The following is a 15,038-nucleotide window of genomic DNA, read 5'->3' as shown; positions in this document are numbered from 1 at the left end:
ATTCTCCACACACCCTCCCCCGTTTAACACTCTTTGCACAGCTCCCAGAATGTCTTGGTATTCTCATGCCCCGTGTGGAAGGTCTCGCCATGGTATAAACTGACTCCTTTGTACACTGCTAGGGGTACTTCATCTGAATTGGATATATGCAATAAGTTTGTTCTTACTATGTTTTATTTCCTATGCTCCTCTTCCTCTTTCTACATCCAAGCCTTCAATATATTGTTATGAATTAATATTCCTTCAGTACTTCCATTCTGTTGGCTACATTTTAAAGTCTTGAGATTATATATATAGAGTTAGCATTATACAGACAGAACAAGTTTTATTTGGTAATATACATGAATATGCATATGTGCATTAGGTAACTATTATTAAATAAAATGTATCCATGGATTTGGAGAAGAAAGAGGGTTGAATATATGAAATGGTTATAAGATAGAAAGGATGGGCAGAAACATGATGATAAAATTATAAAAAATTTAAAGGAAAGCTTTATTCAAAGTTTTATGTGTCATCAGATACTTTATAAAGAAAAAAAATAAGACCATTTTATTTTTTTTTTAGAGACAAGTTTTTATGTGTAGCCATGGCTGTCCTGGACTCACTTTGTAGACCAGGCTGGCCTCAAAATCACATAGATCTGTCTGTCTTTGTCTCCTTGAGTGCTGGGATTACAGAAGTGCAATACCAGGCTTGGCTTAAACAAGACCAATTTAATTATATTTTCTTTAAATTGAAATTTTTTTTCACACAGTGTATTCTGATCCTGGCTTCCCCTCCCCAAACTCCATGCCTTCCCTACCCATCCAACTCTACGCCCTTTCTTCCTCTCTATATTCAGAAGATAGACAGACAAAGAAAAGGCAAATAAAACAAGAAACAAACAAACAAAAAACCCCAGACAACCAGATTCCATAAAAACAGAAATTCAGAAACCATAATATACAAGCAAAAGGCCAGCAAGATAAAAAAAAACACCCAAGAAAAATTTACAGAAATAATATTGAGTTAATTTTTCTCTTGGCCACTTACTGCTGTTCATGGGGCCTACCCATAATTGGGGTATATAAACCTAGTCATACTCTATTGGTGAGAACGAATTTTCCCCGAGAACCCCAAGATTTCTATTTGTTTTCCCATTGTCCAGTTGTGAATGTCTGTATTTGTTGCCATGTATTGCAGGAGGAAGCTTCTCTTATGATAGCTGAGCGAGACACTGATCTGTGAGTACAGCAAAATGTCCTTAGGGGCCATTTTGTTAATACTTGACTTTAGCAGAACTCTAGCATTTGGTGTTCTCCTTGGTCCATGGCTTATTTAGCCTCAGGTTCTTGGCCACACTAGCAGTACCAGGCATGGTTCCATTTCATAGAGTAGATATTAACTTAGATAGTGGTTGGTTACTCCCAACAGTTTTGTGCCACTGTTGCAAGAGTTTAATCATGTAATCAGTTCACCATTATAAATTGAAGGGCTTGTAGCTGTGTGTGGGTCCTTTACCTTTCTTTTTCAAATTTCATGATTTCATACTTATTAATGCATAGAAATATTTCATTGTGTAAATTTACCACTATTTTTATCTATTCCTCCATTTTCAGGTATCTGTGGTGCTCTAAATTATGGGATTTCTGAATAAAGCAGTAATGGGCATGGATTAGTAAATGTCTCTGCAGCAGAATGTAGGGTCCTTTGGGCATATATCCCCAAATGGTAAGCTAGGTCTTGATCTTCCTGAGGACACACCACATTGATTTCCATAGTTTTTGTACAAGTTTGCACTCTTAACAGCAATGGATCAATGTTCCCATCACTCTATGTTCTTTCCAGCACAAACTTTCGCCTGCTTTATTACTCTTAGACTGTTATAACATGAAGTATCAAAGTAATTTTAATTTATATTTCCCTGATAGTCAAGGATGTTGAACATTTCTTTAAGGGTTTCTCAGCCATTTGTATCTCATCTTTTGAGAACTCCCTGTTTAGTTCTGTACCTCATTTTAAAATTGAGTTGTTTTCTTTATGCCCAGTTTTTGATTTCTTCATATATTTTGCATATTATCCCTCTGTCAGGTGTGAAGTTGATGTAAATATTTTCTCATTCATTGGCTGCTATTTTGTTCTATTGATGGCATCTTTATCTTTTTTTTTTTTTTCATTTTTTTTCATGAGAGCCCCACATCAATCCACCTGGCATCTTTGTCTTATAGAAGCTCTTTTTGTTTCATGAGGTCCCATTTGTTAAGCCTGTGTTACTGGTGTCCTTTTCAGAAAGTCTTTTCCTGTACAAATGAGTACAATACTATTCCCTGCTTTCTTTTCTATCAGACTTAGTGTATCTGGCTTGATATTAAGGTACTTGACCCATTTGGAGTTGACTTTTGTGCAGGGTGATAAGAATGGAAGACTAGCACTCTTTTACATGCAGCCATCCAGCTCATTAGCATCATTTGTTAAAGACGCTGTCCTTTTTCCAGAGTGTATTTCTGGCTTCTTTACAAAATATCAGGTGTCCACAGGTGTGCAGATTTATATCTCTGTCTTCCATTTGATTCTATTGATTGTCATATCTGAACACATACTCACACATAGACACACATATAAAACAATGTTGTTTTATTACTATATTTTTGTAGTACAACTTCAGATCAGGGATGATGATATCTCCAGCAGTTCTTTTCTTATTCAGGGTTGTGTTAGCTTTTGTGTGTGTGTGTGTGTGTGTATGTGTGTGTGTTTCCATAAGAAGCTGAATATTGTCCTTTCACAGTGAAGAACTGTGTTGTAATTTTTTATGAGGATTGGGTTGAATCTGTAGATTGCTTTTGGTAGGGTGTTCATCCTCACTTCATTAATCTTACTAATCCATGAACATGAGTGATCTTTCCGTCTTGTCATATCTTCTTCAATTTCTTTCTTCAATATCTTAGAAGGCCTTTTAAGTCTCATATAAGCCTTTCACTTGCTTGGTTAGAATTACCCTAAGATTTTTTTCACTTATTTTTTCTTTTTAAAATTAATTATAATTTATTCACATTACAGCCCAATTGTTATCCTCATGCTTTTATCTTCCAGTTCCCACCCTCTCTCCCCCTTCTGCCCTGTTTCCTTCCCCTAGACCTCTGATGGGGGTCCCTCCTACCTGATTGTCTTGCCACAGCCTATTAGGCCTCATCAGGATAGCCTGCATCCCCTTCTTCTATGTGCCTACAAAGCTGTCTTGCCTAGGGACAGTGAACAAATTGTGGGCACCAGAGTGCATGTCAGAGGTTCAGCAGAAGTGCCCTCTCCCTCTTCCCCTCACAGAGAACCGGCTGTCCATCAGCTACATCTGAACAAGTTCTCTGTATGCATTGTCCTTGGTTGGTGCATGAGTTTATGCAGGTCCCAATTGTGTCCAAATATGTAGGCCTTGATGGTCTCCTAGTGGAGTGCCTGCTCCCTCCTGGACCTTCCATCCTCCCACTGTTCCCTACCGTTCTCAGTGCTTCTCCCAGAGTCCAGGTTCGAGTTCCAGTACTTGGCCTGATTTCCTGCTGTGTGGAATCTCTCAGAGGACATCTATTTTGGACTAATATCCACTCATAAGTGGGTATATACCATGCATGTCTTTCTGGGTCTGGATTTCCTCACTCAGGATAATCATTTCTAGTTCCATCCATTTGCCTGCAAATTTCAAGATTTCCTTGTTATTAGTAGCTGAGTATTATTCCATTGAATAAGTGTTCCACAGTTTCTTTATCTATTCTTCAGTTGAGGGACATCTAGTTTGTTTCCAGATTCTGGCTATTACAAATAATGCTGCTATGAGCATAGTTGATCGAATGTCCTTGTTGTAAGGTGGAGCATCTTTCAGATATCGGTCCAGAAGTGGTATAGCTGGGTGTTGAGCTAGAACTATTTCCAACTTTCTGAGAAACCACCAGATTGTTTCCAAAGTGGTTGTACAAGTTTGCACTCCCACTAGCAATGGAGGAGTGTCCCCCTGTCATGGAGATAAACATGTTTTTGTTTTGATCCCAATTGTGGGAATGGGGAGTGGACTTGTAAGATAGCAGGTGATGTTTATCCACTAGAAGATGAACCACTTTGTGGGGGCTTGGTTTTTGTTAGCTGAAAAAACATCCTAGTACAGAGATATGTATGTATGTATGTATGTATGTATGTATGTATGTATGTATGTATATGTATATATATGATGGAATTGAAGACTAGATAGTTTAGTTTTATAATCAACTTGTAAATTTGTTGTAGTCACAGTCTGGGTTTTTCCTGGGCCCCCAATTCTACAATGTGCTGTCTTCCATCTAGGAATGTTTTCTCTGGCCCCTGAATTGTAGTATTTGCCCCAATCAAGGGTTGACACTGACTGGTGACATTTTAATTTGTGGCAGCCATGGTTGACCTTTTCTGGGCCTCCATGTCTGTCTCAGACTTACCCCTGCACAAGGCATATCCCAGACTCCTGCTACTTTGTGGCCATCTCCCAGGTTCTTTCTGGGGCCTCTAAATGTTATTAATTTTGAGACCACAGCAAAAGACCCACATACTCAATCAGATTATAATTAATGAAGTTTATTAAAATGGTTAGCAGGGTCACGGTCTCTAACAACCCCTGAATCAAAGACATGGGGCCTTGAGGCTGATGATGGAAGGGCTTTTAAACCCATAAGAAGTTATTGAGTATCTGCACAGACAAGGGACAGAGGCCAAAGAGCTGTTCAGCTCTCCCAAGAGTAAGCACCCAAGGTAACCTTAACATAGTCCTTGATTGTCTGCATTAACAGGCTACAGAAGTCTAAATTTAAGAATCAGTCACATGATGATAAGAAGATGGTCATGGATTTTTATTTCTGGGTCAGGGTCAAGGTGTCAAAGTTATTAGGAATTTATCTTCCAGTATCTTGGGTCAGAGACAAACAGCTATTAGCTACCAAGAAGAAGTCTAAAAAAACTGGAGCTTCTTTAGCCATCATACCACCATGATAAGAATTCCCAAATAATGTACGTATAAGAGCATGCATGTATAGTTTTATATAGTTAATGTTTGGATGATTATCAGTTGTTCTATAGCTTAAATATCAGTCATAAGACTAATAAAAGAAGAAATGGGACAAAACATGACTTAAAGGCAAGGGAAACAGTGGGAAGGAGGCTAACAGGTGAAACAGTTCCACATGTTACTCTTTATTGTCACCGTAGTGGAATCCAGAATCACCTAGGAGATCACTGAGGGACACCTCTCTCCATGCAGGTGAGAAATGACTGACTGAAGCTGGGGATCCACTCTCCATGTAGGCAGCACCATCCCGGGGACCGGGGAGTAGAAAGCATGGGCTAGCGGGGAGGGGAAAGGAGAAAGTGAGTTGAGTGCAAGTGCTCCTCTTATATGTGTTCTGGGCAACCATAATGGGCGGAGCCTTCTCCACCACACAAGCCCACTGCCGTGAAGTCCTGCCTCACAACAGGCCAAAACAAATGGTCAGGTGGCCATGGACTGAAGCTTCCAGAACTATGAGACAAAATGAATGTTTTGAAAAGGTGTTTTGGTCACAAGGATGAAGAACTAATTACTGCACCATATATGAGTTGCACAACAAGTCTTGTGTAGTACAGCACTTAGGACGAATAAGAAAGCAAGTTAATGAAGAATGTGTTTAGTCAGAAAAAAATATAGTGTCATTTCAGCAGCATTTTCTGCAGACACTGTCCTTCATCCACTGGGTTTTCTTTTCATGAGTATCTTACCAGGGGTTACCAATGAACTTCCTCTTCCTTGGCTATACCTATTCTTTTCTGTCTTCAGAGAGTGTGAATAATTTAGCTAGGACTGGTTGGTCCACACAAAATGGACTCCTTGTGTGTGTGTCTACTGTCTGTTTTCCTATGATCCATTCTTGCTGAATTCCATTCGCTGTGCAGATATGTATCCAGTTTCCCCAAACTTTTTGTTGGAAATAATCTTTCCCATGAGCTTGAGTGTCATCATTGTCATAAGGAGGCTGAAATCACATATGTGAGTCGATTGTCGAAACTTAAACTTTATCGTTGTTCCACCGTGTGCCTCCGTCTTCACGACAGCCCCAGGAGCCTCAATTTCCACAGCTCAGTAGGAAGCTGTGAAGTTGCAATGCTGAGTCGCCCAACCCTTTTCTTACCAAGATACTGTGGCCATGCTGGCCCCTCAAGTTTCCTTATGAAGTTTAGATTCATTAGTTGTAGCTCTTAAACAAGAGCCTGTAGTGTTCATAGGGTGGCACGAGATAAAGAGACTACGATTTTTTATTATCACAATTGTCACCCACTGAAGATCTTCCATTCTAGGAACTGTTTTTAGATAAATGTTATTTTGAAATGGTTTGTGTTTGTCAGGAGATAAAGCTGGTGTTTTTATTTACATTGTCTCTAAGAAGTTACAAGTGCCATTGTCCAGTCTTTGCATCAGGAAAGGCTTTCTAAGGCAACAGTAGCCACACCCCCGCTCCATGAGGCTGCTCTCAGGGAAGCATGTAGAGAAACAGCCCAGCCCTGGAGAACAGCCTGCACATCACCACTTAATGTGATAAAGAGGGCAAGAGCCTGCCCAGGGCCACCTTGACATCCTTGTTCCTCAGTGTATAGATGAGGGGGTTTAGGGTTGGGCTGAGGACCGAGTAGAGCACCGAAGTCACTTTGCTTCTTTCTGGGCTGTAGCTAGAAGCAGGACTGATATAGGCACAGAACACAGACGAGTAGTACACAGACACCACGATGAGGTGGGATGAGCAGGTAGAAAAAGCCTTCCTCTTGCCCTCAGCAGAGCGCATGCGCAGGATGCTGGCGATGATGCAGCCATAGGATAGCAAGGTGAGCGCGAAGTTGATGCCTCCATAAAAGGCATCTGCCACAAGAGTCATAATGCTATTTACATATGTGGGGCTACAGGAGAGCAGAAGGAGAGGGGGGATCTCACAGAAGAAGTGGGTGATGACCTTGGGACCACAGAATGACAGTCGTGTCATCAGGCCAGTGTTGATAGATGCATTCAGTGCACAGATGGACCACACACCCATGGCCAGGGCCCCACACAGCTGTGGGCTCATCCTAGAGCTGTAATGTAGGGGACAGCAGATGGCCACATAGCGGTCATAGGCCATGACTGTGAGCAGCAGCAGCTCAGAGGATCCAGACCAGACAAGGAAGAAGAGCTGGGCCATGCATCCCTTGAAGGAGATGGTGTTTTCCTCAGAGACTAGGCCAACCAGCGCCTTGGGCAGCACAGAGGAGGTGCAGATAATATCCATGGTGGCCAGATTACAGAGGAAAAAGTACATGGGACTGTGGAGCCCAGTGCTGGAGGTGACCAAAGCAATGATCACAATGTTGCCTGTTATAGCCATTGTGTAGAGGGACAGGAAGCAGCCCATTAGGAACAGTCTTAGGCTGGGGTGCTCTGAAAAGCCTTGTAGCACAAACTCTGTCACTACTGTCTCATTGGGACTGGCCATCCTTGTGAGGAGTATTCAGTTTACAGAGATGTCTGTTGTCTTCTGAGAGACTACTAGGTTACCACTCCAAACTCTGATTTTGGAATGCCATCATCTCAAAATTCTCTGCTGTCATAAATGAAAGAATGAATATATATTTTTTATCAGATAGACATCTTGTCCCTTATTTCTTTCCACACCATTTGGTATTTTATTTACTTCTGATTTTTCACCAAGAAATTTCTCCCTGTAGATTTGGGTCAAGGTCATCTGTTCCACCCTCCTCTTCTTGAACATGTGCATTGACTGAAGCATCCCTCACTCAATACCTGCCTGCACTTTACATCTCTGTCACCTGAAAGCACTGTGCTGTGTTGACAGTCATGGAAAGACAGTACTCCCCCCTCCTCCACAAATATGCCAACTTTTCAATACACTGAGATGGACTCTTACATCTTCTTTCACACCTGACCTACTGGGTTCTAAGGCCCTTTGCTTTTTCTGATATTTAGAGTAGGGTATCTTCTATCTATCAAAACATTATAGTTTATAATTCTACATGGCTATGTAGACATGTATCTTCTGATTTAACTTAACTGTGCTTTGTGACTTCTCCTGTGGATGAAACTGTCCTGATTCCAACCCACTTCAAATCTATCACCATAGACAGCATATCTCAAAACCTCTGCCTGCAGACAGAATATACTTCCATGCCTTTTCTGTTTTAATAAACCACAAGACACCAAAGTCAACACATTCAGAAGTGAAATCATTGCCATGGTCTACACATGTTCCTGTGTGATTTCAGTGTCATGCACAGAAATTGATCATTACCTCCCCAGTATGTTGAGATGCTTATTTTATAGAACACAGCTCCATATCTATGACTCCTTTTCTTAACTTTATCATATGCCCATGGAAGATCTAGCTTCCTGTTCCATGTTCCAATTCTCTTCTGCATTTTTTCACTTCTTTCATCCAACTTATCCTCAAAGTTTGCAAGTGTATCCTTTTCACCACTCCCACTAATGTCCAATGTCTCCAACTCTTTCATAATTTCGAGTTTCTTTTCATTTCCAACATTTCCAGTTTCCTCCTCCATCGCTCAAGGAGGACAGAGTGTGCACCTTTAGATCACTGGTCTTTGGCACCTACTCCTAATTCACAATGTCTCTCTTTAGTCTTTAAGCAAATCATACTCTATAGCATGTCAAGGAAGAGTCATCTGACTTCCTCCATTAGCTTTTTCTATTGGTTCCTTCAGGATTTCTTACACAGGAGTAAAATATGCACACTCTAGAAAAGCATAACATTTTTTAAAGCTAATGGTTGTGATCAAACTGGATGATTATACATAGAAGAATTATACTAGACTTTTATTGCTCATCTTTACAAAAGTCAACTCCAAGTGGATCAAGTCTTCAACCTAAGATTCAACATCCTGAAAATGACAGAAGAGAAAGTAGGGAATATGCTTGAACTCATTGCCACTGGAAAGGACTTTTGAACAGATCCATGGTAGTATAGGCATTGAGATTAGTAGTTGACAGATAGGCCTACTTGCAAATGCAATGCTTGAGTACAGCAAAGAACACTATTGCCGAGTTAAGAGATATCCTACAGAATGGCCTAAAACCTTTACCATTTAGACATCTCACAAAGGGTCAATATATAAAGTAAGCAAATAATTTAAAACTTTAAACAAGAAAACAAACAACTGAACTCACCTAGGAAGTGAAACTAAACAGAGAAGTTTCAAAAGTTGAAACACAAATAGATGAAAGAACTTAAATGTTCAACTTTCAATTTTCAAATGGTAAGTCATCAAAGAAATGCAACTTAAAACTCTGAGAATAAATTTTACTCCAGTCAGAATGGCCAATAAAAACATTACAGGAAATGCTGGCAAAGATGTGGGGAAAGGGAGTAATTATTGACTGCTAGTAGGAGTCCAGACTGATATAATTACCATAGAAATCAGCATGGAGGGTCATCAAAAAGCTGGAAATAGATATAGTACATGCTTCAACATACCACCCTTAGGCATAAACCCAAAGGAATATATATATATGTGTGTGTGCGTGTGTGTGTATACACACTTGTTCTTCCATTTTAATTGGTACTCTATAAACAAGAGTCAGAAATGGAAACAATATAAATGTCCATCATATTAAGAATAGGTAGTGAACTTGTGTTATGTACAAAATGGAACATTACTCATCTATTAAGAAAAAGAATATTATACAGTTTTTAGGAAAATGTGTGGAACTGGAAGCAATCATCCTGGGTAAAGTAAACCCAGACACAGAAAGACAAACATCACGTGCTTCCTCTCACACATAGATACTGCCATTTAAGCTTTAGAAATGCATGCTTCCTTTGAAATACTCATAGAAAACAGCGTCTAGTAAGGCAACATGTGGAGGTTGAAGGGGAGATGAAATATAATTTTTAAAAGATGGGAAGGAGATTATTAAATAAGAATGATGAAAAAATGTAGCAGTTGCTGCTTCTTCTCAGGATCAAATGAGGCATCCCCTGGACAGTACCATGGAGATGCATCAGTATTTGTACTATCATACAGGAAAACTATGGAAAGGACAGGTTTCTATTAACTCACTTTGGTGGTAAATGACTGCCATTTTGCTTGCATGCCATATAGTCTTATCACCAATGAACCAATGCACATTTTCTGGGATATTTTTAATTTACGACAGAGAGTAGAACGACACTTTGGGAAAACCTCAAGTCAGTAAGTATTCTTTTCATACATACTATGTTAATCAAGCAGTATTTTGATGCCTGTCATTCCTAAGGGTCTAGCAAACAATATTATCTTACTCTGATGTGATATTGCTATACAGAGGGAAACAATTAATACGTTTTCCAACTGCTCATCCATAGGTACCATTAAGCAGTCAAATGAGCTGCATATACTTGAGCCCTTTGTCCATAATTCCATTCAGATCTTTCGTGAATTTAGTTTTGATTGCTGGTATGTACATGTCTTCCTAAGTGAACATGGTGGAATTGAACATCTAAGTGTGGAGTCTGGAAAAGAAATTTAAAACAGCCTATCATGACTACATGTAAGCAAGATCTCAGCAAGGCTGACTTGAAAACCTTCAGAAGCTGAGCCTCAACCATGATCAAAGATGCTGAAGACCCTCATCATGGTCATGAACTGGAGTGTCTGCAGATCCCATCGTCTGGCAGCAAAAGAAGAGGAAACGACTATACCTACAGCCCTATTAACATAGCCCTTTCCTCTTTATTTGGCCATTTTTCTTTTTTCTTCATTTAAGCAGCTGTAATTGTTTCTTTAGGTGAGTCTCAGTCATGCCAGCTCTACCTAATCTGCAGCAGACAGGGAAAGGCTAACATCATCAGGGCTGGGCTGTTGTTTTAACTTTATAGATGGTGAAGGTCATTTTCTGTACCTCAACAGTGGACTCTGAACTATAGGGTAAGAGATTCTCTTCAATCACATTTTCACCACCTTCTTTGGATGCTATGGTATGACAAAATAGTGTTCAACCTCTGTCTGCCTGTCTGTCTGTCTGTCTGCCTGTCTGTCTGTCTGTCTATCTATCTATCTATCTATCTATCTATCTATCTATCTATCTATCTATCTATCTATCTGATTCATCTAAATCTGTTGGTTTCATTTCAAAATTCATGTGAGTACTGTGGGTGAGGAATGAATAAGTCCGCTTATGAACATAAAGCAAAAAAAAATCAGACAATATTAAACTTGCTGATTGTGATTAGGAACTAGACATTCAGCTGTTTATACAGTGGAGTGTGAGGCTAAATCTTAATATCATCTTCTGTCCTTTGACCTGGCACTATTCATCAAACTCAAGACTTATTGAAAACATGAAGTAATGTCCCTCTACACAGACATCTGATTACAAATGTCACTTTTATAGTAAGATTTTGCTTTGGAGTTCCATCACTAGTTAGAAGAGTCATGACTACATGTAAGTGGTGGAAATTTTTTTTTCACTCACCTTCCCCTGTTACAGTGAGTTCAGGCCACAGATGAATTTCAGAAAAGTTCATACTGTGCTGTCCACAGACTCTCCTTTCCTGCAACCATCAAGTCTTTAGTGTCCCTCTGAAGCTCTGTCTTCCTTTGTGTAGAGGTCACTGACCTTCAGAAATACCTGCGATTTCTAAGATCAGGGCAGGTTCTTGTCCTGGTGCCTCCTGGGAGAGAAACTCAAGGAGAAAGCTCTTAGGATCAATTAAATGGCATTCATGGCTTCATGTTACAAGCTCCCTGTAGACTGGTGTATGGGACAGTGGTCAGGGAAGTCACACACAATGGGTAGTTCCTCCTCTACACCTCCCTCCACCAACCCTCTGTATTCATGTCTTAGAATGTCTTTGGTGTTTTCATACCCTGTGTGGAAGGCCTTTCCTCTGTATTCTACTGATAGGACTTCATGTTAATTTTTAAAATGTGCACTGGGTTTATTCTATCTATGTTGTATGTCTGTGCTTCTACTTCCTCTTCCCACATTCAAGCCTTTCAGTATATTGTGATGAATTAATGTTTCTTCAGAACTTTTGTTGTTTGCTATATTTTTGAGCACATAAGATATTCATTCAGCCCTAAGATGACATATAAAGGTACTATTATAAAAAAGAACAAGTTATATTTAGGGATATAAATAAATATACATATACGTATGTGAACTCAATGATAATTATTAAATAAAAAGCAGCCATGAATTTAGAGGAGCATAAGGGAGGGTTGTATGATAGTGTTTCAAGGGAGAAGGGGGCAGCATAAAAATTAAAATCAAATTATAATCTCAACAAATTTTAAAGGTAAAAACATATTCAATGTTTTACAGTCATCAAGCCTGTATAAAGAAAATCTACATAAATTTATTTAAGTGCAATTTTAATTGAAAAATATTTTCCCATATAATATATTCTGATTGTGGTTTCTCTTCCCCAAACTCTTCATAGATATTCCTTATTCATTCAATTCCATGTTCTTTCTTCCTCTCTGTCTTTAGAAAACAAACAAACAGCAAAAAAAGAGAACATAATGTGCAATTACGTGGCCAGTAAGAGAATAAATATCCAAAAAAAGAAATATGAGAGATAGAGTCTACTAAAATACTATTGAGCTTTTCCTCCATCTACTGATGGCCATGGGGCCTACCAGTAAGTGGGGTATAAATACCTAGTGATACTCTGTCGCTGAGAATTAATTTTCCCGGAGAGTTCCAAGGTCTATCACTACTTGCACATTGCCCAGTTGTGGGTTTCTGTATTTGTTCCCATGTACTGAAGGAGGCAGCTTATCTGATGATGGCTGGGTGAGACGCTGCTCTGTGAGAATAGAAAGCTGTCCTTAGGGGTCATTTTGTTGCTTCTTACCTTTAGCATAGCTGCAGTGTTTGGTGTTCTCCTTGGTCCACGGCATATTTGGTCTCAGGTTCTTGGCCATATGAGCAGTGTCAGGAAAGGGTTCCATTTTATAGAGTAGATCTGACATCCACTTAGATAGTGGTTGGTTACTGCCAAAAGTTTTGTGACACTGTTGCAAGAGTTTATCATGCAACCAGTTCACAATTGTAGAGTAAAGCATTTGAATGAGGATGACATTTAATTTTCAGGTGCAGATTTCATGTTTTTTAACACCTGAAAATATTTCATGGTATAACAATACCCCTATTTTCTTTTTAAAAAATTTTTTTATTAATTTATTCTTGTTACATCTCAATGGTTATCCCATCCCTTGTATCCTCCCATTCTTCCCTCCCTCCCATTTTCCCATTATTCCCCTCCCCTACGATTGTTCCTGAGGGGGATTACCTCCCCCTGTATATGCTCATAGGGTATCAAGTCTCTTCTTGGCAATCTGCTGCCCTTCCTCTGAGTGCCACCAGGTCTCCCCCTCCAGGGGACATGGTCAAATGTGAGGCACCAGAGTACATGAGAAAGTCATATCCCACTCTCCACTAAACTGTGGAGAATGTTCTGTCCATTGGCTAGATCTGGGTAGGGGTTTAAAGTTTACCAACTGTATTGTCCTTGGCTGGTGCCTTAGTTTGAGCGGGACCCCTGGGCCCAAATCTGCCTATCATAATGTTCTACTTGTAGGTTTCTAGGACCCTCTGGATCCTTCTACTTTGCTATTCTCCCATGCTTCTCTCATTTAAAGTCCCAATAGGATGTCCTCCCCTCTGTCCCAGTTTCCTGGTAAGTGAAGGCTTTCGTGGGACATGCCCCTTGGGCTAGGATGCAGATATAAGTGAGTATATACCATTTGATTCTTTCTGCTTCTGGGTTAACTCACTCATTATGATCATTTCTAGCTCAATCCATTTATCCACAAATTTCGGGAATTCCTTGTTTTTAATAGCTGAGTAGTATTCCATGGTGTATATGTACCACAATTTCTTTATCCACTCTTCTACTGAGGGACACTTAGGCTGTTTCCATGATCTGGCTATTATGAATAAGGCTGCTATGAACATGGTTGAGCAAATTTTCTTGTTGTGTGCTGGAGCATCTTCTGGGTATATTCCAAGGAGTGGAATAGCTGGGTCTTGAGGAAGCCCTATTCCCATTTTTCTGAGATAGCACCAGATAGATTTCCAAAGTGGCTGTACTAGTTTGCATTCCCACCAGCAATGAAGGAGTGTTCCTCTCTCCCCACATCCTCTCCAGCATGTGGTGTCACTTGAATTTTTGATCTTAGCCATTCTGATGGGTGTAAGATGGAATCTCAGAGTTGTTTTGATTTGCATTTCCCTGATGACTATGGAGGTTGAGCATTTCTTTAAGTGTTTCTCAGCCATTTGATATTCCTCTGTTGAGAATTCTCTGTTTAGTTCCAAGCCCCATTTCTCGATTGGGTTATTTGGTTTGGTGGTGTTTAATTTCTTGAGTTCTTTATATATTTTGGATATTGGACCCTTGTCAGATGTAGGGTTGGTGAAGATCTTTTCCCAGTCTGTAGGCTGTCGCTTTGTTCTCTTGACAGTGTCTCCTGCCTTACAGTAGCTTCTCAGCCTCATGAGGTCCCATTTATTAATGGTTACCATTAAGGCCTGGGCCATTGGTGTTCTGTTCAGGAAGTTGTCTCCTGTGCCAATATGTTCCAGCCTCTTCCCCACGTTTTCTTCTAAGTGACTTAGTTTCTCTGGTTTTATGTTGAGGTCTTTAAACCACTTGGATTTGAGTTTTGTGCAAGGTGACAAATATGGGTCCAGTTGCATTTTTTTTTTTTTTTGCACATAGACCTCCGGTTAGACCAGCACCATTTGTTAAAGATGCTATCCTTTTTCCATTGAATGGATTTGGCTTCTTTGTCAAAAATCAAGTGACCATATGTCTGTGGATTCATATCTGGGTCTTCGATTCAATTCCACTGATCAACCAGCCTGTTGCTGTGTCAGTATCATGCTGTATTGTTTTAATTACTATTGTTTTATAGTACAGTTTGAGATCAGGTATGGAGATTCCTCCAGAGCACCTTTTATTGTACAAGATTATTTTAGCTATTCTGGGTTTTTTGTTTTTCCATATGAAGTTCAGAATTGA

At 39.8% G+C, this 15,038-nt stretch overlaps 1 protein-coding gene across 1 annotated transcript; it reads right to left on the bottom strand.

The window, feature by feature from the left end:
* Positions 1-6,554: 6,554 nt before the first annotated feature.
* LOC127189059 (olfactory receptor 13A1-like) lies at positions 6,555-7,505 on the bottom strand. The gene has a single exon (XM_051145573.1). The coding sequence runs from the start codon at positions 7,485-7,487 to the stop codon at positions 6,555-6,557; it is 933 nt and encodes a 310-aa protein (XP_051001530.1). The 5' UTR covers positions 7,488-7,505.
* Between the last annotated feature and the right edge of the window lie 7,533 nt (positions 7,506-15,038).

This window comes from Acomys russatus, chromosome 5 (assembly GCF_903995435.1).
Source record: "Acomys russatus chromosome 5, mAcoRus1.1, whole genome shotgun sequence".
Classification (NCBI taxonomy): Eukaryota; Metazoa; Chordata; class Mammalia; order Rodentia; family Muridae; genus Acomys; species Acomys russatus.
Note: the sequence above shows the minus strand (reverse complement) of the source record. Positions and strands in the feature narration are given on the sequence as shown.

What these genes read in the sequence shown, in the direction of transcription:
- LOC127189059 (XM_051145573.1), bottom strand. Translation starts at nt 7,487, where the DNA reads ATGGCCAGTCCCAATGAGACAGTAGTGACAGAGTTTGTGCTACAAGGC.